Source organism: Theropithecus gelada, chromosome 1 (assembly GCF_003255815.1).
Source record: "Theropithecus gelada isolate Dixy chromosome 1, Tgel_1.0, whole genome shotgun sequence".
NCBI lineage: Eukaryota > Metazoa > Chordata > Mammalia > Primates > Cercopithecidae > Theropithecus > Theropithecus gelada.
The window spans coordinates 19,931,006-19,954,171 of NC_037668.1; the positions used below are offsets into that span (position 1 = coordinate 19,931,006).

General features: G+C 49.1%; 2 protein-coding genes across 4 annotated transcripts in view; one reads left to right on the forward strand and one right to left on the reverse strand.

The window, feature by feature from the left end:
• TDRD10 (tudor domain containing 10) overlaps positions 1 to 15,546 on the forward strand; it is a 53,046-nt gene extending 37,500 nt beyond the window's left edge. For 2 of the 3 annotated variants that reach the window (XM_025395618.1, XM_025395610.1), the window contains 6 exons: positions 9,558 to 9,600; positions 10,281 to 10,371; positions 11,489 to 11,636; positions 11,897 to 12,042; positions 12,320 to 12,474; positions 14,809 to 15,546. In XM_025395618.1, the coding sequence (XP_025251403.1) occupies positions 9,558 to 9,600; positions 10,281 to 10,371; positions 11,489 to 11,636; positions 11,897 to 12,042; positions 12,320 to 12,474; positions 14,809 to 14,957 (732 nt within the window). In that variant the 3' untranslated portion in view covers positions 14,958 to 15,546. The remainder of the gene's footprint in view (positions 1 to 9,557; positions 9,601 to 10,280; positions 10,372 to 11,488; positions 11,637 to 11,896; positions 12,043 to 12,319; positions 12,475 to 14,808) is intronic. The other variant, XM_025395626.1, reaches the window with a different exon arrangement.
• Positions 15,547 to 15,967: 421 nt separating this feature from the next.
• The window catches only part of UBE2Q1 (ubiquitin conjugating enzyme E2 Q1), an 11,231-nt gene continuing 4,032 nt past the window's right edge, over positions 15,968 to 23,166 (reverse strand). Inside the window, 10 exon segments of the mRNA XM_025395596.1 lie at positions 15,968 to 17,869; positions 18,340 to 18,406; positions 18,798 to 18,893; positions 19,169 to 19,217; positions 19,319 to 19,377; positions 19,493 to 19,583; positions 19,804 to 19,864; positions 20,138 to 20,222; positions 20,439 to 20,579; positions 22,518 to 22,568. Of these exon segments, the coding sequence (XP_025251381.1) occupies positions 17,838 to 17,869; positions 18,340 to 18,406; positions 18,798 to 18,893; positions 19,169 to 19,217; positions 19,319 to 19,377; positions 19,493 to 19,583; positions 19,804 to 19,864; positions 20,138 to 20,222; positions 20,439 to 20,579; positions 22,518 to 22,568 (732 nt within the window). The 3' untranslated portion in view covers positions 15,968 to 17,837.

The following is a 23,166-nucleotide window of genomic DNA, read 5'->3' on the forward strand; positions in this document are numbered from 1 at the left end:
TTGTCTTTTTTCATTCCACATGAGATTTTCCTGGTTCTTGGTATGAGTGAGTTTCACTGGAAACTTGGACATTTTCTTGTTATATTGCTGGACTGGATTTTGTGTACACCTTGTGTTTTAGCTGGCTTCCTCTGACGCTGCTCCCAGAGGGGAACATGGTACTGCCTCGCTGCTGCCAGGTGAGAATGAAAGTCAGGCTCCCTACTCAGCCTCTAAGGCGGCAGGGAGCGCCTTGTTACTGCTAGTTCTGGTTTGTGGTCTCCACTGACATCTTGGCTTGGATGGTTTCATTACCCCTGGGGAAAGTCTTGACTCTCCACTACACCTCTTCTGACACCACCCTAATAGGGAGAGATTGGAGGCTTTCTGTCTGTGAGGTGGGTATGGAAGTCCAGGTTCCCAAGTAGTTTATATTGACACCCAGGCAGGGTGGCCGTAGGGAGAGATCGGTTTCGTTATTGGGTGGGGGATGAAATCCCTGGCTGCCTGCTTGGCCCTTTGTGATCAGGGTGGGGATATTGGGCGACTCATCCCAGCCTCATGAGGGCAGAAGTCTGGGCCCTGCATGCTGTCTTTGCTGGCATGCGTGGAGTTGGGCTCGCCTTTTTGGTGGCGTTTAGCTGGAGTAGAGGAGTTATTATCTACAAGCTTTCTGTCTTCCTAGCCTGTCTCCTTTCTGGTGCTTTGGCTAGAAAGAGCAGGCTTTTGTTGGGGCTTTTTTTTTTCTGTGCCTATTGGTGTTTCTGGGTTGCTGGCCTCTTCAGTTCTAAGTTTGGAATATATAAAGCAAAAGGAAAACCCAGAGAAGTCATCACCACGTTGTACCCTGAGTTCCAAGGTCTCTGGCCAGCCTGTTCCCTTCTCTCCACCTCTCAGAGTCTTCTTATGTTCGTTTTATATGTAATGTCCCAGGCTCTTAGTTGTGTTTAACAGAACTAAGATGAAGTATGTATATTTCATCTTCTCAGAGTGGAGGTTCTAAGAACAATTTTTATTTATTTATATTTTTAGAGCAGGGTCTTGCTCTATTGCCCAGACTTCAGTGCAGTGGCGTGATCTGAACTTACTGCAACCTTGAACTCCTGGGCTCAAGCAGTACTGCCTCAGCCTCATGAGTAGCTGGGACTACAGGTGTGTACCACCATGCCCAGCTAATTTGGCCTCAAGCAATCCTCCTGCTTTAGCCTCCCAAAGTGCTGGGATTGCAGGGGAGCCACTAGGCCCAGCCATATATATATATTTTTTTTCATTTTCTATTTGTAGAGATCCCACTCTACAAATTTCTATTTGTAGAGGGTCCCACTATGTTGCCCAGGCTGGTCTTGAACTCCTGGGCTCAACCAGTCCTCTCCCCTGCACTTCCCAAACTGCTGGGATTATATTGGTGTGAGACCCCCAGCCGTTTTTTTAAATGGGAAAAAAATGAAGAATATTTCATGACACATGAAAATTATATGAAATTCAGTTTGTGTCTGTGAAGCATTCCTGGCATGCAGCCTCAGCCGTTTGTTTACAGATTGCCTGTGACTGCTTCCTCACTGCAGCAGCAGAGTGGACTCGTGACAGACAGTAAGTCCCCTAAAATCTAAAATATTTACTATTTGGCCCTTTGCAGAAAAAGTTTGCCAGTTCCTGGGCTAAGATCTAGGCTATTTTTTAAAAAACAAAAATAAAAAAACAGGATGAAAGTGCCTGGAAATCAATGCGAGAAAGAAACAACCTAATAGAAAAATGGGCAAGAGCTAGGAATAGGCGTTTTGTAGGTGAAGATACATAAAAGCCAGCAGGACCACATCCGCAGGCTGCAACTTTCCCGTTGCCTACCACAAGGTGGCAGTTTCTGACAACACCCAGGCACCTGGTGGTTTTCCATCACCTGCTCCTGTCGAGTCAGCCACCTTTGATGCTGCTGGTTTCTGTGGTTTTGCCCATCCTGGTAGAACTCTCTGCCGAAGGAGCAGGGAGTGGGGAAGCCCCAGATGCTCACTGTTTGCATACAAGGGTCAGTCGTTGTTACTGTTTTCTTTTTAATAGATGTGTTCAATTTCAAGTATGCTTCAGTCAATTTCCAGAGTCCTAAAGTGGTTGTTTTTGACAGTTTGTCAAGATTTGTTATTGTTTTTTGGGGAGAGGATTTGTTGATTGAAATATGTTGTAGTAAAATTGTTTTAAAGAAAGGAAAAGGTAACATTAGAAGATCAGCTTACGTAGCACAATACACACATCCAGGCAGAGTTCAGGTCAGCATGGGGGAGAGATTATCAAATGATGTAAGATAATTTCCCATGGGGGAAGGATGTGAGTTTTCAGATACAAAGCAGCCAGTGAGTGCCCAGGATAATGAATGAGAAAATAAAAACCTACATGAAGGTACTTTACAGAAGTATTTTTAGAATACTAGGGATAAGCCTTAGGAAGAGAATCCATATTGAAGGATATGGAATCAGGTGGTGTGATAGAATTCTTCAGGAAAATAATACCCAAGCCCAAACAAGTCAGTCAAGAATAAGGGTAGCACTTTGGGAGGCCAAGATGGGCGGATCACTTGAAGTCAGGAATTTGAGAACAGCCTGGCTAACATGGTGAAACCCCATCTCTATTAAAAATACAAAAATTAGCCAGGCCTGATGGTGTACACCTGTAATTCCAGCTACTTGGGAGGCTGAGGCAGAAGAATCCTTTGAACCCAGGAGGCAGAGGTTGCAGTGAGCCAAGATCATGCCGCTGCACTCCAGCCTGGGCATCAGAGCAAGACTGCATCTCAAAAAAAAAAAAATATATATATATATGGGTAGGCCATCTGCAGTGGTGTGCACCTGTAATCCCAGTGCTTTGGGATTTGGGATTTGGGAAGCCGAGGCAGGAGGATTGCTTCAGGCTAGGAGTTTGAGAACATCCTGGGCAACCCTGTCTTCAAAAAATGTGCCAGGTGTGGTGGCACACACATGTAGTCCCAACTACTGGTGAGGCCGAAATGGGAGGGTCACTTGAGCTGAAGGAGTCTGAGGTTGCAGTGAGCTATGATTGTGCCAGCACTCCAGCCTGGGTAACAAAGTAAGACACTGTCACTTTTTAAAAAAGGTAGAAAAAGACTTGCTCAGAAAGGTAGGGTCTCAAAAAATGTGTGCCCCATGTACGTGTTCCCATGTACGTATTCTCAGAAAGCTATGAAGGAGTGTGTTCCAAAAAAAAATGAATCAGTAAAGCCAAAACAAGACAGAGTCTGGTATCCAACCCAAATCCAAGAGGAGAGAGATGAGAGGCTTCCCAGATTGGCCACAGGCAGTCCTGGAACAGTGCAGCAGGCAGTCCAGAACAGAGTGAGACTCTAGGGGTGACGTTGACAGGAAGAAAAATGGAAAAGGGTCACTGGAGGTTACAAGATTCAAGGAAATCCAAGTAAATGGACTGGGGACAAAGCAGCAGTTAATTCCTAAGAAAAGGTTGCAGGCTGGGTGGGGTGGATCACGAGGCCAGGTGTTCGAGACCAGCCTGGCCAACATGGGTGAAACCCCGTCTCTACTAAAAATACAAAAACTAACTGCGTGTGGTAGCACGTGCCTGTAATCCTAGCTACTCAGGAGGCTGAGGGGGTGAAACCCCGTCTCTACTAAAAATACAAAAACTAACTGGGTGTGGTAGCACGTGCCTGTAATCCTAGCTACTCAGGAGGCTGAGGCGGGAGAATCGCTTGAACTTGGGAGGCAGAGGTTGCAGTGAGCTGAGATTGTGCCATTGCACTCCAGCCTGGACAATACGAGCGAAACTCCATCTTAAAAAAAAAAAAATAAGGCCGGGCGCGGTGGCTCACGCCTGTAATCCCAGCACTTTGGGAGGCCAAGTCGGGTGGATCACGAGGTCAGGAGATCGAGACCATCCTGGCTAACACAGTGAAACCCCGTCTCTACTAAAAATGCAAAAAAATTAGCCGGGCATAGTGGCGGGTGCCTGTGGTCCCAGCTACTCGGGAGGCTGAGGCAGGAGAATGGCATGAACCCGGGAGGTGGAGCTTGCAGTGAGCCGAGGTCGTGCCACTGCACTCCAGCCTGGGCGGCAGAGCGAGACTCTGTCTCAAAAAAAAAAAAAAAAAAAAAAAGGTTGCTTAGGAATAAAAAATAACACATGACTTGATTCAATAGTGATCAGGATTTTCAGTCACATAATAGAACACTGGAGGGTTTGAGCAGGCGGTGACATAGCCAGATTAGAACCCATTCACATGTTCATATGTTTTAGAAAATCAACTTTGTTGAAGTATTCAGTATACTTACTGAAGTATAATTTACTTAAAGTGAACCCATTTAAGTGTACAGCTTGATGAATTTTGACCAGTGCATGCAGGATGTAACCACTGTCACAATCAAGATAGAGAACATTTCAGTCGCCCAAAAGATTCCCCCTTCAGGGCCCCCAGCAGCCCTCAGCTGTTGTCCATCCTTTCGATGAGATGGAGCTTTTCCAGCGTGTCCTGTAAATGGCATCAGGGTGTGCGTGCTTCTTTGTGTCTGGCTTCTGTCATTCAGCGGAATGTTATTGAGATGCATCCATGTGGTTGCACCATCAGCAGTTCTTTTTTTATTGCTAAGTGATACTCTGTTGTATCATGTGCCACCATTTACTCGTCCTTGCACCTAGATTTAACTTTTAAAGGGACCTTCTAGAACCCACTGGAGGAGGCCAGAATGGAGGCAGGAAGACCTGCTTCTGGCGGTCCAGGGAAGAGATGAAAATATATTGTCACACCAGCCCTGAGGCTGCCCCCCAAACACACCAAGTGCATCCCCACCTTAGGGCCTCTGGACCTACCATTGTTAGCCCAAAAGTCTCTTCTCCCAGGTGTCTATAGGGTTTGCCGGCTCCCTTCATTCTAGGCTCCACTGAGCAGTCACCACCTCAGGAGGACTTTCCGTGAGACACCACCCACCCCTGGCTCTCTTCATCCCCTCTCTCTGAGTTGTGTCTCTTTATCCCTCTTACTGCCAGCCAAAGACATTATTCCTCTTTGTATATTTATTTAGTGTCTGCTGCCCCCAGGAGAATGTGAGCTTTGTGGTGGCATTTTATATTTGTGGGTGACTAAATGGGGGCTCCCTGAGGAGCCCATGCAAAGGTCTTTGTCTTTCATCTTTGTCATTTTGTGTCTGGCACATAGCAGTGCAAGTGATTAAAGAATGAAAGGGAAGCAATTGAGGTTAGAGCTGCAAATGTGAAATTTCCACCAGGATGGGCCCCTCAGGTATTCCCAGGTGCAGTTCCCCAGGTTGGTGGAGGTCAGGGCAGGGGTAGACAGCACTTAAAGAGAGTTGGCCCAGGGTTGTGGCAGTGAGCAGACTTGGAGGCTGCAGGTTGGGAAGCTGCCTGTGTTCTGGGTGTCATGAGGCTGTACCCTGCTGAGTGTATGCAAGAACTTCTCCCAGGTGTGTGGAGGGGACTGGATGGATGGTCCCACCTCCAAGCCTTCTGCCCACCAACTTTTGTGTTCCTGTTTCTCCTCTCCCACTGCACGGACTCCCCAGCATCACTCTGGAGCAGGCGCACCTCTTAGAACACTTGACCAGCTGGTAGAAATGTCCCAGAACAAAGTAAAGGGATAATTAACAGCTGTTGATTGATCTGGGCATGAGGGTGACCATGCTTGTAGCAACAATGGAATGTAATTAAAATTAGCTGATCTTGCAGCTATTGAGGTGCTGCCTTGATCTCTGTGGCTTCCATGTGGCCACCTTTGTATTACAGACACATCTGGAAATTGGAGGTCTGTGTTTAGGTGACATACCTGCTGTGGCTGTTGGATGATAATTATGTAGATTTTCCTCTGGAACTTAATTTTACAAACTGTCAAAACGGGCTTGTTATATTTATCACTTAAATCATTAGGGAATAATAATTAGACCAAAAATGATGTAAAATGCTTCTGTATTAATAATCATTTTTAGCTTGAAACTGCTGGTGATAATTGGTTTGCGGGATTGGTATTTAGAACTGCCTTAGGAGAGGCCGGGCACGGTGGCTCACGCCTGTAATCCCAACACTTTGGGAGGCCAAGGAGGGTGGATCACGAGGTCAGGAGATCGAGACTATCCTGGGTAACACCGTGAAACCCCATCTCTACTAAAAATACAGAAAATTAGCCAGGCGTGGTGGTGGGCACTTGTAGTCTTAGCTACTTGGGAGGCTGAGGCAGGAGAATGGTATGAACCTGGGAGGCGGAGCTTGCAGTGAGCCGAGATCACACCACTGCACTCCAGCTTGGGCGACAGAGCGAGATTCTGAATAAAAAGGCACCTTATGTGCTTGCCTAGAGGGGGCCAATTTTTAGCACCGTGGCTTGGCTTTGTTATGGATAAAGAAGAGAGGCAGAATGTGGTTGGTTTAGCGAGGAAAGGTTCAATTTGGGTCTCATTGATTGATAGCAGTAGTTAACTTTCACTGAGGACTCACTGTCTAATTGTTTTACTGTATGAACTCATTTAATTACAGCAGTAGGTGCTGTTAACTATCCCATTCTGCAGATGTGAACACCAAGTAACTCACCCAGACTTAAGCAGCCAATCTCCCAACCAGGATTGGGGTCCAGACAGCTAACTCCTGAATCCACACTTGTAACTGCTGTGTTGTGCTGCTTCTGTTTCTTAGTACCTACTGCGTGTCATTGTCCTGAGCCCAACTAAATCCTCATATCAAGGCAGGTGGGATTCCTGGTGTGGAAAAGGAAACCAAGATTTAGAGAGTGAATAATTTGCCCTAGGTCATTTCTTTCTTTCTTGTCTCTCTTTTCTTTTTTCTTTTTTTTTGGACAGAGTCTCACTTTGTCACCCAGGCTGGAGTGCAATGGCACAATCTCGGCTCACTGCAATCTCTGCCTCCCGGGTTCAAGCAATTCTCCTGCCTCAGCCTCCTGAGTAGCTGGGATTACAGGCACCTGCCACCATGGCCGGCTAATTGTTTGTATTTTTAGTAGAGATTGGGTTTTGCCATATTAGCCAGGCTGGTCTCGAACTCCTGGCCTCATGTGATCTGCCCACCTAGGCCTCCCAAAGTGCTGGGATTAGAGGTGTGAGCCACAGCACCCAGCCGCCAGGTCATTTCTTATTTGATTCTTTCATTCACACATATTTACTGAGAGCTTAATATGCACCAGGCATTTCCTAGGCCCTGGTGTTACCTCCATGATCAAGGTAATTGTTGGAAGACACTTGTCATTCTTGTTCTTGCGATGCTTACATTCCAGTGGTAAAAGAGACAATAAAAAAGAAAATACCAGATAATGAGTAGCAGCTGAAGAACTAAAATATGATGATGTGATGAAGAGTGAGATGTCACTTCTTTAGATGGTTCTTAGGGAGGCCCCTTTTGTGGAGTAGTGACATCTCTACTGCGATCTGAATGCCAGCTCAGAGCCAGCCACTTGGAAGACCAGACTAAGAACATTCCAGGCAGAGGGAGGCCTGCAAGTGGCCCAAGGTATGAGCCTGGTGGGTGAAGGGGAGTGGAGTAGGCAGAGAGGTCACTGGGAAGGGGTGTCCGTTGGTAAGCCTTGAGAGCCAAGGTCAAGACTGGGTTTTATTTGTAAGCATGATGGAGAGATGTTGGAAGATTTTAACCAGTGATGTCATGTGATCTGCTTTTTGTTTGGAAAAGATCACTGTCCTCAGGTGATTGGATTGTGGGGGCAGGTGCCGCAGCAGAGCTCCCTGTTTGCTGTCGTTGTCATTCTGGTAAGAGATGGCGAGTACTGGGGTGGTGGGTATGGACACGGAGAAAAATGTTCATGGGCTCAGGTGTGTTTTGGAGGAGGAGGTAGCTTGGCTTGCTGATGCATTTGATGTAGGGAGCTTGGGAGAGAGAACTTGGGTGAACTGCTTTGTAGTTAGTGATGCGGTAGGCTGAGCACAGTGGCTCATGCCTGGAATCCCAGCACTCTGGAAGGCTGAGGCAGGCGGATTGCTTGAGCCCAGGAGTTCAAGACCAGTTTGGGCAACATGGTGAAACCCCATCTCTGCAACAACAACAACAACAACAACAACAACAACAACAACAACAAAAGATGCAGTTCACTGAAATGGAGAAAGCCAGCCTGGGGAGGGTCTGCTTTATTTGTTTGTGATTGCAACTCCTTGGGTGAGTCTGATGCAGACATGCTAAGTCTGTGTACCTCTTCACTCTCCTGTCAAGTGGACATCACATGTGAGTGGAATTCCAGAGAATGATGAGGGCTGGGGCTGCAGCTTTGAGAGTGCACGGTACGTTCTTGATACCTAAAACCGTTGCACTGGAGATGGCCTTGGAGAGAAGGTGGATGGGGAGAGGACAAGTCCTGAGATGTGCCAGTGTTGAGCAGTTGAACTGGGAAGGCCAGCCAGGAAAAGAGAAGGAGAACCAGATACATGTGATGCCAAGAGATGCGTTTCTGGAAAGAGGGAGCGGAGAGAATACTGCAGGTGGATTCAGAACAGGGAAGTGACTGTTGGATTTGGCAGCGTGACAGTTCATGCTGACCCTGTGCAGGGCCATTTTGGGGAAGCCTGGGAGGAGACTTGTGAGTGTGGATGTAAACAGCACAGAGACCGTAAAACTGTGAAGTTGCAGTGAGAGGAACACAGAAGCAGGAATTGGGGGAGCTGTGAGGTCAGTCAGGGTCTTTCCAAATGGGTGTTAGATCCTGCTTGTTTTGCTGTGGAAAAGGCCCACACGGGAGGGAGACAGTGCTGGAGGAGCAGCCGGGTGGGTCTGCAGAGTAAGAGCTTGAGCCAGAGCGGGAGGAAGCAGGTGCATGCAGCCAAGTGTGCAGGGGAGGGATGGCAGGGAGGGCAGGAGTGGGAGAGGGGCTGGTGGTCGGGGTGGGTAGAAGAGGACATCCCGTCTCATTGCTTCCCGTTTGCTCTCTGATGAAGAGGCAAGTTAATGGGCAGGGGTTGTGGGCATGAAGAAAGGAGAGGATATGAGGTCCTTTGGAGAGAAGGAAAGTCGAGGCGTGTGGTGGGTGGTGGTAGTGGGATGGAAGCACCTGGATGCAGGGCAGTGGGAAGGGGGACAGATACTTGGGTGTCCCCAGGGTTGGGGGTTTTTCAGGTGAGAACAGTGGTGAGAGGGAGACCAGCGTGGGTTGGGGGCTGCAGGGCTGTGGAGAGTGGCAGGGCACCTAGGCCTTTCTGTCCCCACCCAGCCCTGCATCAGTGTGACTGCTACCTCTTGTCTTCCTCCCTGCAGGTAGTGCCAGCAGGGCACCAGGCTAAGTGTCCCGGTGGTGCCTTCTGCCCCTGTCTGGGGAAGGCTGCTGGGCAGCTCATTCTGTGACTGTACCTCCGGATGAGCGCTCCCTGGCAGCAGCCCTGCTCCCTGCCTTCCCTGCTCCTGATCATCTTTTCTTTGGGTTGGCTCAGGATGCCATGAGGATGGAGAAAGTGGGTGGATGTCTCAAAAGTCAGCTCTAAAGTCGGAGTCAAAACAGGGGCTGCCGATGCTCTGTCTCCCAGTCTACCTGGAGTGATTCAGCATAGAAATCAATAAAACAAATGCCACTGTGGCTGAGTGAGACCTTTCATTTTTCTCCCCAGGTGTTGGAGAAGGCTTCTGGTGAAGGATTTGGCAAAACCGCTGGTGAGATTCTGCGCTGCCATCTGTTCCCAGGATGTGGCTTTGCAGCTCCTAATGGACCTCTTCCAGCCCCACTTGGGATGGCTCCCCCTTCTGCAGCCTCCCTTCCAGCTCCATCCCCTGGTGACCCTTAGTGTAGAAATACCCTTTTCCCTTTGTTCCTCTAGGATGCTTGCTTGCTTGTATTTTTTCTTTGAGACAAGGTCTCGCTCTGTCACCCAGGTTATAGTGCAGTGGCGTGGTCATAGCTCACTGCAGCCTCGATCTCCTGGGCTCAAGCCATCCTTCCTTCTCAGCCTCCACAGTAGCTAGGACTACAGGTGTGCATCACCATGCCTGGCTAATTGTTAAAATTTTTTGTGAGATGGAGTCTTGCTATGTTGCCTAGGCTGGTCTTAAACTCCTTGCCTTAAGTGATCCTTCCACCTCAGCCTCCCGAAGTGCTGGGATTACAGGTGTGAGCCACCATACCGAGCCCTAGGATGCTTTCTTAATTAAAGAATATCATCCGACCGACCCTTCCCACCCAGATGAGAATCTAGAGACAGAATTGGGAGGGTGCAGCTTCTTGGCCCATTTTATGCTTCCTTTGAGGGCAGGGCGAAGGCCTCTTATGGGTTAGGGGAGCACATGCCTCTCTGGGTAGCTCTGGTGCCTCCGGGACTTAGTCTTCTGCTTTCTAGCTATTATACAGCTCGCTCCTAAAGCTCCTGTTGACCTGTGTGAGACAGAGAAACTGAGGGCAGCCTTCTTTGCAGTCCCCTTGGAAATGAGGTGAGCAAGGTATAGAAAGACCACCAGGGCAAATGGCGATTACAGACATCTCTGTCCCACAGAGAGTGGGGACAGGGATAGTACTGGGGTGGGGGATAGTTTTCGGGAACTCGTGTGTCAGATCCAAGCTGTAAGGCTGTGACCCACACTGACTTATAAAATCAGCTTCCCAGCTGGGCCCGGTGGCTCATGCCTGTAATCCCAGCACTTTGGGAGGCCAAAGTGGGTGGATCACTTGAGGTCAGGAGTTCAAGACCAGCCTGGCCAACATGGCAAAACCCCGTCTCTACTAAAAATACAAAAATTAGCCGGGCGTGGTGGTGGGCATCTGTAGTCCCAGCTGCTCGGGAGGCTGAGGCAGGAGAATTGCTTGAACCCAGGAGGCAAAGGTTGCAGTGAGCTGAGATTGTGCCACTGTAGTTCAGCCTGAGCAACAGAGTGAGACTCTATCTCTAAATCAATCAATCAATCAATCAATCATCTTCCACTTATGTACAGCAAAGGCCTGTGACTGTCCGCTGCCCTGGATGCCAGGAGGTCATCATGCCAACCATGTTCCCTGCTTTGCTTTAACAGTGGATACCGTTCTTAATGTCAGGAGTGCCAGAATTATCAGTTTGACTTGAAATGCTGTAGGGCCTGTGGCTTTTTGTCACTCGTCACATGTGGTTTAGGCAGGTGGTTGAGTGGAGCAGCAGGGTGACATTTGGAATGTGTGTAAATGTAGGGGAGGAGCAGCTTTGGGATGGAAGGCACATCCTGCATGGTGGACAGTCCACACCTGCATCATTTAGAGACTCATAAATCACTTAGGAGACCCAAAATCTACCCATTGAGGACTTTAGTCCACCTCTCTGTCTCGGAGTTTCTCAATGTGTTTTTGTTTCCCTCTGCTGCGTCCTTTTCCTGCACTCTTCAACCTGTGCGCCCCCAGACTGGCCCTTCCTTTCCTCTGCCGTGGACTGGGATTACTTGAGAACTGGCTTTGGCTCCCACCCTGGAGAGGGTGGGCACAGCCCTCCTGCTTAGGGAACTCATCCCCCAGGCAGTTCAGCCTCCTGCAGGACAGGCGTTGGTCCAGTCGTTCCTTTCCTTGCTCTCCTTGCTCTTCCCACAGAGGGTCCTTCCTGGTGCTGCTCCTGAGGGAATGCTTCCGAGACCTGAGCTGGCTGGCGCTCATCCACAGTGTCCGTGGGGAGGCAGGGCTGCTGGTGACCAGTATCGTCCCGAAGACCCCGTTTTTCTGGGCCATGCACATCACTGAGGTATGGACTGGTTGTTGGCCCCCTCAGGCTCCTGTGCCTTCCTGCGTGGCCTTCCTAGGGTGGGCACGGTAACAGGGCCGGTCAGTGGTGGAGATGCAGGGTAACTACAGTCTGATCCCCAGGTTCAGTTTCGTTCTCTCCCACCTCCTACCTGTTTCCTTTGGGAAAGATTAGCAGTGCTAATGTAACAGGTGACATCTACAGAGGCAGATTTGTAATGCAGTGCAGGCAGTGGGGCCATTGCATTTTGCATCCCACAGGCTCTGCACCAGAACATGCAGGCGCTGTTTAGCACCCTGGCTCAGGCGGAGGAGCAGCAGCCCTACCTGGAGGACTCCGCTGTTAAGCGTGGGACTCGCTGTCTGGCAGAGTACCACCTGGGGGATTATGGACACGCCTGGAACAGGTGTGTGCCTGGGCAGGGGTAGAGCCTATGGGAGAGGTGTGCAGGGAAAATGCTGCCTTCTTGCATTCTCTTCCTTTGGGCTCTGGTTTTTTTTCTTGTGGCTTCTTCTCTCAAAATCATCTTTATCATTATTTCCTCACTCAAGAATTGGGGAGAAACAGAGCAAACTCGCTCTTCCTCCCTCCCACCTCCACTTTCACATCCGCTTTGTCGAAGACTGCTGTGCATGGCACTAGGCGGAATGACTTTCCTCTGTCTTTCTCCTTTCCTCTGCCAGGTGTTGGGTGCTGGACAGGGTGGACACCTGGGCTGTGGTCATGTTCATTGATTTTGGACAGTTGGCCACCATCCCTGTGCAGTCTCTGCGCAGCCTGGACAGTGACGACTTCTGGACCATCCCACCGCTGACTCAGCCATTCATGCTGGAGAAAGGTGAGACATCTTCTACCTTCCTACTGAGGGTTTCAGGGACAGGAGAAGCCATGGTTGCTTCTGGGACCTGAGCAGGAAACAGCATAGTGGGCGGCCAAGGTGCTTCAGTTTCTCTTTCTGAAAACCCAACCCCCGTTTTCAGCATCTGACCCCAGCAAAGCTGCCTCTCAAGTGTTGGTTTTCATGCCTGGGGTCTGGAGCCCAAGATCCCAAGAGGGACCTCAGATGCTGCCCAAAGGCTGAGTTCTCTGGAAGGGAAGAGAAGAGGGCAGATTTTCCACCCCTGCTTCCACCAGAGCTGTTCAGCTTTCATCTGTTTTACATACTTTGCATGTTGCTTCAGATTTCACTGGAAAAGGATTCTGCCATAGAAGAAAATTAGCACTCGAATACCAGTGCTAGAGGCCAGAGCACACCACTTAGCACCGCACTCTCCTAATGTGGTTTATTTAGCCTCAGACACCTGCGGGTTTCTCCATAGGTGGAAATGAAGAGGCCCTTTCTCAAGATCGAAGTTAGGTGAAATGTAAAAAGATGAAAGAATGCTTTAGGGGGCAGTCAGGAGAAGTGGAGATGAAGAAGCATACATATACATACACAGGAAGTAAGATGGAAAAGTTTTATTAAAAAATTTTTTTTTTTGCCAGAGGCAGGGTCTCACTCGGTTGCCCATGCTGGAGTGCAGTGGCATAATCATAACTCATTGCAGCCTCAAACTCCTGGGCTCAAGCGATCCTCCCACCTTGGCCTCTCAAAGTGCTGAGATTAGAGGCATGAGCTGCTGTGCTTAGCTGAGATGGAAACATTTTACAGAAAAACTAAGTTGTTTTTTTTTTTTGAGATGGAGTCTCGTTTTGTCGCCCAGGCTGGAGTGCAGTGGCGTGATCTTGGCTCACTGCCAACTCTGTCTCCCAGGTTCACACAATTCTCCTGCCTCAGCCTCCTGAGTAGCTGGGATTACAGGTGCCCGCCACCACACCCAGCTATTTTTTTTTTTAATTTTTAGTAGAGATGGGGTTTCACTATGTTGGCCGGACTGGTCTCGAACTCGTGACCTCGTGATGCGTCTGCCTTGGCCTCCCAAAGTTCTGGGATTACAGGTGTGAGCCACCCGGCCCTCAGACAAACTAAGTCTTGAGATAGAGGCTTGCTATGTCGCCCAGGCTGGAATGCAGTGGCGCGATCTCGGCTCACTGCAATCTTCGCCTCCCAGGATCAAGTGATCCTCTTGCCTCGGCCTCCTGAATAGCTGGGATTACAGGCATGCACCACCACGCCTGGCCAATTTTTCTGTTTTTAATAATGATGGGGTTTCACGATGTTGGTCAGGCTGGTCTCGAACTCCTGACCTCGTGATCTGTCTGCCTCGGCCTCCCAAAGTCCTGGGATTAGAGGTGCGAGCCACCACTCCCGGCCAAAATATATATATATATTTAAAGATGGAAAGGCATCTCCCAATTGTGCAGGGCCAAGGCTTCCTGGGAGGCTGGTGGGGCTTGTGCCCAGTGGGCAGGGAGCACCACCCAGAGGTTGTCTTGGGTCATTGCATGAAGAGGGTCCCTGCTGCCCAGCCTGGGAACAGTCAGGCATCAGGAGCTTCTTCAGGTGACCCAGGGAAGAGGAGCTTCCTGTCTCAAAGTGCAGATCCCAGCCTGTCAGAAGGGCCAGAATCCCCAACCCAGAGATAAGTCAGACAAGTGTCAGTTTTCTTCCCTTTATGGATGAGGAAAATACGGCTCAGAAAAGTGAAATGAACTTGTACTTAATAGCAAGAAAATGGCATAGCTGGGGATGAAACCTAGGTCTGACTCTTAGTGATTCAGTTTCATGCATACAGAGAGTCCCAGAGTTTGGGGGCTGTGGTGGGATGGTGGGAGTTGCATGAGGGACAACATCCTTGGGAAAGGTGGGTTTTTGATGAGCTCCCTGCCTGGTTCCAGCATGTAAGAGTGCCCGCTTCTCATGGTGAAAACCTCTCCACTTTTAACCTTGCTCTATCCAGCCGAAACTCTCAGAACAGAGTTCAGTGAACATGATTTTCTGTCCCCAGTAGAATTTCTCATTAAAAATCCCAGATCCCTGTAATTATTTTAACAAGTGCCTCCTCCCTTTATCTGCTGTTATTTTGCCCTCCCCCATGCTACCTTTTCAGCATTTATCATCTCATTTGATCCTGGCAGCAGGGATTTAGCAGAAACTAGCAGAGACTTGCTGGTTGGAGCTGGTTGGCGGCCAGAGCACTTTCCCTGCAGCCCCCGCCTTTTGCTTCCCTCCTTTGCTCCTCCTGCCCAGCCCCGTGCCACTGAGGTTTTGTTGTTGTGTCTTGTTTTGCAGACATTTTGAGTTCATATGAGGTTGTTCATCGAATTCTCAAAGGGAAAATCACTGGTGCTTTGAACTCGGAGGTAACTGCCCCTGCTTCTAACTTGGCTATTCTCCCTCCACTCCTGCCCTTGGGGTCTCTGCAGCAGGCTGCAGCCTAGGCCTGGATACAGTATTTACCTGGCATTCTTAGATCAAATGAATTGCTTATCTGAGGGGTTGGGTGAACTGGCTGGGTGGGCCTTCCTTCCCACCAAGGCTTTGTCTTTCTCTTCCAGTCGCACATCCTAAAGTTTGAAGAGTCTAAATAATGGGGCTCCCCTCAGCATGTTCCCTCTCCTGTTTGCCACGGATCCAGAGGCCACCTGCCCTGCCTTCTCGTACCCCTTTCACCCTTGAGGCCTGGGAGGTGAAAAAAGCCAGACTGTGCCCAGGATTGATTTTCATTTTGCTTTTACTCCCAACTTCCCTCCCAAAAGAGAGTGAAGTCTCATTTGTCATGTGTCTTTAGTTCCCCAACTTGGCATGAACATTTGAACCAAACATAGGAAACTACCATTAGGTTGAAAGCCTGAGGCAGCTGGAATTGTCTTTCTTGTGTCTCTTCTTTGTACCCCAGAGCATGATATAAGTGGTCCTAACAGATTCTGGATAATGGAGAAGCCCTCTGCTAGTTTTCCTGGCATTCAATGTAGAATAGGTAGAGAATATTTAACCAATGAGCAAATAAATGTTGGCATGTTTCATGAGTTTGGAGTGATTGATACTTCTTTCCAGCCACCCTTCCACTGCCCTGCCCTGCCCTGCCCTGCCCTCTAAAACTGCTGCAGTGAGATTAGAGCCTGCCAGTGTGGGCTCTGGGCCATGCAAACCCTGCCTGGGATATAGATACATGCTTGAGGTATAGGGTAAGAGTTAGTTTCATTTCTTCTTGCCTTCTAAGTGGAGAGAAGAAAATTGTTTCATGATGATATGGCCTTGATTCTTTTTTATACTTTGTACTTTATTAGAACCCTAAACTTAAGGTCATAAAAGGGAGTGCTGGGTTTGGCAAGAAAAATGGAGGATTCTCTTAGAGTTGGTGTCATGCAACTCACAGGAGCAGGCATTTCCCTCTATGTCAAGTGAACATGAACCCCACTGTTTCTTCAAATAATTTTATTAGAGCCAAACTATTTAAATAATTTTATTTGTTTCATCCTTTGGTAGATGAGAAAAATACATTACAAAATACATTATACAGAAGACAGCTCACAGTACACGTTACTAAAAACACAATCTACATTCCAGCCAGGGCTGGTGGTAAGTTCAGAAGAAAGCCACAGAGGCCTTGAAAACCAGATTTCAGCTCTATGGAATGAATTTTCCCCTTATGTCCCATCTTTATCTCAACCTCAGCATATGTTTTATTAGCACCCCTAATTATGTGGGTGTGGGTAGGGTTAGAGCAGCATTGAGTGGGACTGGTGGACTCTCCATCCACCTAAAGCAGCAAACATTAAAAGTCCCTCAAAAGAAAAGGGGTGGGGGAGGGGGAAAGAATGGCCAATGTGAAAATTGCTGTGTCTCAAAGCATTACGGAACTGCTCTAGCATCCTACAGTTCCCAGGCAGCTGTCCCAAGTCTGGGTTTTCTGAGACTTGGGTCTTCACTTGGCCATCCTTGGCCTCTGTAATTTCCATCTTTATGAGAGCTGCTGGCATCGTAGGTCCTAAGAGGCTGTCTCAGTCCCAGAGCAAGCTTATAGACAAAGTGATACAGGCAGCACCCGCTAGATGCAAAGTCATGCCCAAACTTTTACAACAGCAAGTACATACAACACAGCACTGACAGTTCCATCTCAGTACAGACTCCCCACCTCACCTTCCCTTCCTGGATGTTCCTGAGCCTGGGATAAGGACACAGGTGTATAGAGCAACCCCCTTAAAATGCTAACCCTTTCTAGTAGGACCCACCTAGGGGGAGTGGCTTGAAAGAATCCGTAATTTCCCAAGCCAAACAACTTCAGAGCTACACCTGTTCTTTTTGATAAAGCCAAATGAAGCAAGAGAGGAAGGTGAGCAGAGCTTACCAATGATCACCATCCAGTGCTGGTTAGAAGCCACTTTCCAGGAGAGGAACCAGTGAACAGCGAAGAGTTGCAGCCACACAGCTGAGATCAGAAAAGACCACATACACACTTGGAGACTGTGTCCCCATCCCCACTCAATTCATTCAAAAGGAATTCTACGAAGCAGCCTCTTGAGCCTCATTTTCTTTTTCCTAGAAATTTGAAAACATCTGTGACTAGAAAAGTAGTCCTAAGAATTACCACCATCGTTTCAGCCTACCACGTCGCAGTTTGGCAGGCCAGGCTCTGCATTCCAAGGGGGCAAGTGCTGGTTGCTCCAGAGGCCTTGAGGAGAAATCTAGGGGCAGACCAAGTGCGTGCTTCAGCTCCATGTTTCTCTTGCTTTAGCAGCAAAACGCAGCCTCTCATCTCTACCAAAGCAACACTGGACTCGTACCCCACCCCACCTCCCAAGTAGTTCAGGGGATGGGGTGGGATGTGCGAATAAAAATAAAGATGAGTCAAGACCAGCATCTTCAAATTAACAAACTGTAATTGTTTTCCCAAAGATACATTTTTTTCATACACATCCATCATACACTGTAACCAAAAAAAGCAGTGTACATGAAATAAGAGAAAATAAATTAAAAATCCATAGCATAGGTAAGGAGGCTCTAGTCTGGAGCACAGCTGAGTTTCCAGCAATATAAGGAGGCTCGAAAGTTTCTTTTATAAGAATGCCTGCTAGCAAGGGTTCCAGCAAGGTGGTTGGTTGGTCTGTAAGTCAGTCTTGAGTACTTGAAACAGTTCTGTGTTTGTTTTTTTTTCCTTAGCGTTTAGAATAGCCATCATTGTCCTGCAATAGGCAGAGCTATCACGTCCAGGAAAAATGAGGGAGGGAACCACAGAGGCAGCGTGAGATCCAAATACAGCATTCAAAGGTAATTGGTCCAGTGGTGCCTGGGGAGGGAGGAAGGGTGATACTCCAGGGTTAGCCATCTTCCTTTGGGGGTGTGTACCAGCCTGCAAAGAAATGGAACGGTCAGTGAGGTAGAGGTTCAGGCCCACCCTCCCTGTCCTGCCCCAATCCCTGACGATGTCTCCAGTGTCAGAGGTAAGAGGATGTTGGGGAGGGCTATGCTGTGTGGGGAGAGGTGTATGGGAAGCTGAGAGCCTGCATACCTGGAGATGAGAAAGAAAGGAGAATGATGTGCCCAACCTGAGATGATGGGGGAGTTAGATGAGCTGTTTCAAAAGGTGGTTAAGAAGTGGGTAGCACCAAGTTTATCGGTGATATGATCATTTTGGTGTGTTTCTGGAAGAGGTTGTGAATGTTAGCCACCGCCAGTCCCTCCTGGGAGAACTGGGGCAGGTGCTGTGCTAATCGGTGGTTAAATATCAGAAACCCAGAAGGGGTTCTTGCTCTGTGGGTGGAAGTGAAAACCTGGGCGTGGCAAGTGTCCGAATCTCCTGAGTCCTGGCTCCAGCCTCACCGTTTTTTTCGTGGATCTGCACCAAGGACTTGTAGGACTGCTGTGCTCTTGTCAGACTGTATTGAGACTGGGAGGAGGAAGCCACCACATCAGGCCATGGCCAGCTGTGGCCTTACTGCCCCTCACCTTCTGCAGGCTGTCACCCAGAGACCCCGGAGTCCCAGCTCCCAGCACTGTGGTCTAGTAAAACACTTAAGTACCCTCCACCTGGGAGGTCCGTTGGGGGCATAATCCCAGTCTTCCTTTTCCAGACCGGCACCCTCCCAAAAGTCCTAGGGGTGTCCCTAGGGGCCAAGGCACAGTTGTTCCAATGTGGGGACCCTAGGCCCTCTCATCCAATGCCACCAGTCCAGGGGCCTTATGCTCATTCCTCTAAAGAAGGCAGCCTTGGCCTGCTAGTGGCCCCAAGTGTACTTGGCTCCACCCAGCCCCACCAGCCCCAGGGCCAAGATCCTTACTTTGTTGGCTCCAAACTGCACTCGTGCTTTCCCCTTCACCAGTGTGGCACTGATCTGCATGATCACTGACTCTATGGAGTAGGCACTGCTCCAGCCCTGGGTGAAGGGAGGGACAAGGCAAGCAGGTCCGGATGGAGCTTCCAGAGAAGCCTCATGCTTGTCCTCTGGGCAGTCAGCTATGTCTATAGGAGGGCCCTTGCCCTTTGCCCCCAGCACTGCCACCACCTGTCTTTCTGGGTCAGTGGGTGCAGACCCAGCCCAGCAGAATGAAAGGGCCACATCATGCCTATCACCCAGCCTGCAGGGATTTATGCTGTAAAGCTCAGCCGATCCCCAGCCAGGCTGGCCTGGCCAAGGAGAGGCAGGCTCACCTGTTTGGTGAGAAGTTCCATGCAGATGGCCCCTCCGCCCAGAACATACCTGCATGAGAAAGGTTAGTCAGCTGTGCCTGACAAAAGCTCCAAGTCTCTTCCCCGCCCTCTGCCAGAGGAGATGCCCTCTTCCGCATGCCAGCCACTCACCCTCCAGAGAGGACTGGAGACACAACCCTGACAAATGGTGGGTCAAAGGGAAAGTTATCCTGAGAGAGACAGAGAGATGACAATCAGGGGAGGGAGGCCAACATCCTCCACAGGACTGTCAGGCAGGCAGGGCAGCCTAGGCCAGAGGGAGACACTGGAAAGGAAAAGCCTTACTTTAAAGGAAAAGTTAAGTAGGATGAAGTCGGCTCCTTCTTTCTCTTTGAGGATCTGGAGATCGTTGTGCAAAGCGCTGTCCTGGTCAACTCTAAGAAGCAACAACCCTAGGCTCAGATGCCTGGTTCCAGCTCAGGAGCTTCATAAGGGCTCCCCTGCCCTGGCTGGCAGCAGACCACCAAACCACTGCCCACACCCACTCCAGGACCCTGAACGAAAATGCTGGATGGGGCTGCCCTGGAGATCCCACCACAGTAGCCCCACTCATACTCCCCCTCAACTTCCTCTCCAATCCCAGAGTCCCCACTCACTTGAGGAGTTTGACATTCCAATCATACAGACTGTCATTCACGAGTTCGACTGCATAGTTTCCTGGAAGGAGGGAAAAGATAGGTGTTAGTAGGATGGTCCAGGTGGTGAGAGTGGATTCTAATGCAGACCCCTTTCCCAGACTGAGAGAAAAAGATCAACAGCTGTAGGTTCACCACAGATGGACATGCAACCAAGCCACTGGCTTGAGGAGCTCCATTCTTGGCCTGAAAAGTTCATAAGCAGTCCTGCACCCCAGAACCTCTTGGGCCCCTTGCCACCATACCCTTCTTTATGGGTGACTCCTGTGCAGGCCCCTCTCTGGGGCAAACTCACCGCCTTTGAAACTCTGTGATCGGTATATATCCCTGAGCTCCTTCATCAGCCGGTCAGTGGCCTGCACCGAGCCAGACACTGCACCCTGTGAGGGACGGATGACATGAACATTCCTTGGTCGTGTGGTTTGTAAACACACGATAGACCTTAGGGGCAGTCTGGCAGCTTGCCCAGGATTTAAGGAAGGATTAGGTACACCCCAAAAAAGGAGTCTGCTCTCCATACTGAGACACGATGGCCTACTACTTCCCAGCCATTTCCCACCAACCCCTTCACCAGCCTCTCTCTAGAAGGCACGTACATTTAAGTAATCTTGCCTCTGGTTCTTTTTAATTTTCTCTAGGATGGCCAAGTTTTCTTTTCCAATGCCATCATCTTCAGATTTCTTGCCCTCAGCTGGCTCTTCCTCTTTCATTTCATAGTGATCTAAGTCTTCTGTGTCCTGGGGGAGGTGTGGGGTGGGAGTGAAAAGAAAAGGAAAAAACCAACACAGGTTAGAGAATGACCACCACCTTCCCAGTCCCATTTGGCAAAGAGCCAAAAGTTAAGATGCAGCAGTCCATCCAGCAAGTCTTATTAACGCAACACGCTTCCCATTTTTAGAACAATTTCCAGCCCCATTCCCCCCACAGTCTAAAGGATTAAGGCAAATGTCTTCTTCAGCTCTCAAGCTACAGCAAGGACTTAGGAAGCGAGCAGAGCTGCAGCTGAGACTGAGGCAGGGACTTAGCCCTCTTGTTCCCTGGACTGACCCTGCTCCAACTGTTCCTAAAACTCCCTTGGCAGCAGAAACTCTTCCCTAATTCCTAGCAGAAATGACTTGGGCCTGACCCTGTGACTCAAAGCTCATGTTTCACCAGGTGACTATTGCACCCGGGAGTTCTCAGGGCCCCAAGCCTAAAAGAGCAACCTGGATCATTAAATCTCCTCTCCTCGCTACAAATGGAGGGCATGAATCAGGTATGCGGAGGCACCCACTGCCAGATGGAAATGAGAAAGGATGTCCAGAGAGATACATGGAAGAGGTCAATAACAGAATTAGCCCCTTATTCATCCTGCTCTAAGTGAGCAAGCAGCTAGCTCACTGAGCATAGGGGAGGAGGAGACCCTATCTAGGGTTCAGCCCCTCAGCCAGATGTTGGGGGTGTGGCCCAGAGGGCTGTCCACTGTCTGGCAGTAGTAAATTTCATGTCATCAGCCCTTTGCCAGTCTCAAGAACCTTACAGGGTTATAGAACCTGGGATATTAACCTAATGTTAGGAAATAAAAGTAATCAGAGTGATCTCCCCATTTCTGGCAGGACATACCTAATTACATCAGCAGGTAACGTGTACTGAGTGTTTATTACATGCCAGGTTCTGTCCTAGGTGCCACACATACTAGCTCATTCCATTCTTACCACGACCACTCATTATTCTATCATTATCCATTTTACAGATGCGGAAGCTGAGTCTAGTGAGGTTGATTATCATGCCCAAAGTCACAGAACTCTTAGCAGAGCTAAGATTCAGTCAAGTTCTGTCTAGCTCTAAATCTCAAATTCCTAACCATGATTTTATATTCTATACAAGCATGTTTTTAGAGAATATATCAGATAGATTGTTTAGCACTTATGTATCGTCTAAAGTATTTTATATATAACACCTCATTTAACCTCAAAACAACCATACGTAGTAGGTATTATAATCCTACTTTATAGGTAAGACAACTAGGCCGGGCGCGGTGGCTCACGCCTGTAATCACAGCACTTTGGGAGGCCGAGGTGGGCGGATCACGAGGTCAGGAGATCAAGACCATCCTGGCTAACATGGTGAAATCCTGTCTCTACTAAAAATACAAAAAATTAGCCGGGCGTGGTGGTGGGCACCTATAGTCCCAGCTACTAGGGAGGCTGAGGCAGGAGAATGGCGTGAACCCGGGAGGTGGAGATTGTAGTGAGTGCAGATCACGACACTGCACTGCAGCCTGGGCGACAAAGCGAGACTGTCTCAAAAAAAAAAAAAAAGAAAACTGTAGCTTAGTGAGATTACATAAAATTCCTCAATTAGGATAGCTAGGATACAAACAGGTTTGTTGGACTCCAAAGTCATTTGAAATTAACTTACCCAGTATTTGGTTTGAACCACGTTGCACCTGTCTTCAGTGGTTGGATATGGGTGCCCTGTCTCCTCTACTACACTGGCTATTCCTCCGGGTCAGTAAATCTGTATTTCTTTCACATTTTTCTCCCTCCAGTTCTAGACTGGAGTTCTGGATATGGGTGATCAATTCCTTTGGTATTTTTCTCTCTCCAGTTCTAGACTGGAGTTCTGGATATGGGTGATCAATGCTGCTGACTGAAAGAGCTTCCAGCCAATGCCACCTCAGGGGGCAAGCCTACCTCAGGCATCTCCTCATCTTCATCTTCTGAAGACACGTCTTCCTGTGTGCACTGCAGCGGGGAGGGGAAAGATGGAGATCAGAGCCCCAGTGGCTTGCTACAATGCAGCCTCCAACCTACTCCCCTGAGTCCCCAGGTCTGGAAGCTGTGTGCCTGCCTGTCATGTTGCCAGTCTCTCCACCAGCCAGATCTGAGTGGAAGCAACAGCCCAGGGAATGGCTTTGCTACCAGCCCATTATTTTTCGCCTATCACTGCCAAAGAATAAAAGAAAAGCAAAATGGCTGTCTCTGTCACCCACCTCATAAATCCCAGTTTAATTTTCCTAAGAACCCCTCCTTTACTTGATCTTCTTTAGACTGATACTGCATTCTTGGTTCTCACTAAGGGGCCTGTTAGCAATAACAGTGGCCACCAACTGTTATTGCTAAGATAATGGTAAAAATTCCGGCCGGGCGCGGTGGCTCAAGCCTGTAATCCCAGCACTTTGGGAGGCCGAGACGGGCGGATCACGAGGTCAGGAGATCGAGACCATCCTGGCTAACACGGTGAAACCCCGTCTCTACTAAAAAAAATACAAAAAAACTAGCTGGGCGAGGTGGCGGGCGCCTGTAGTCCCAGCTACTCAGGAGGCTGAGGCAGGAGAATGGC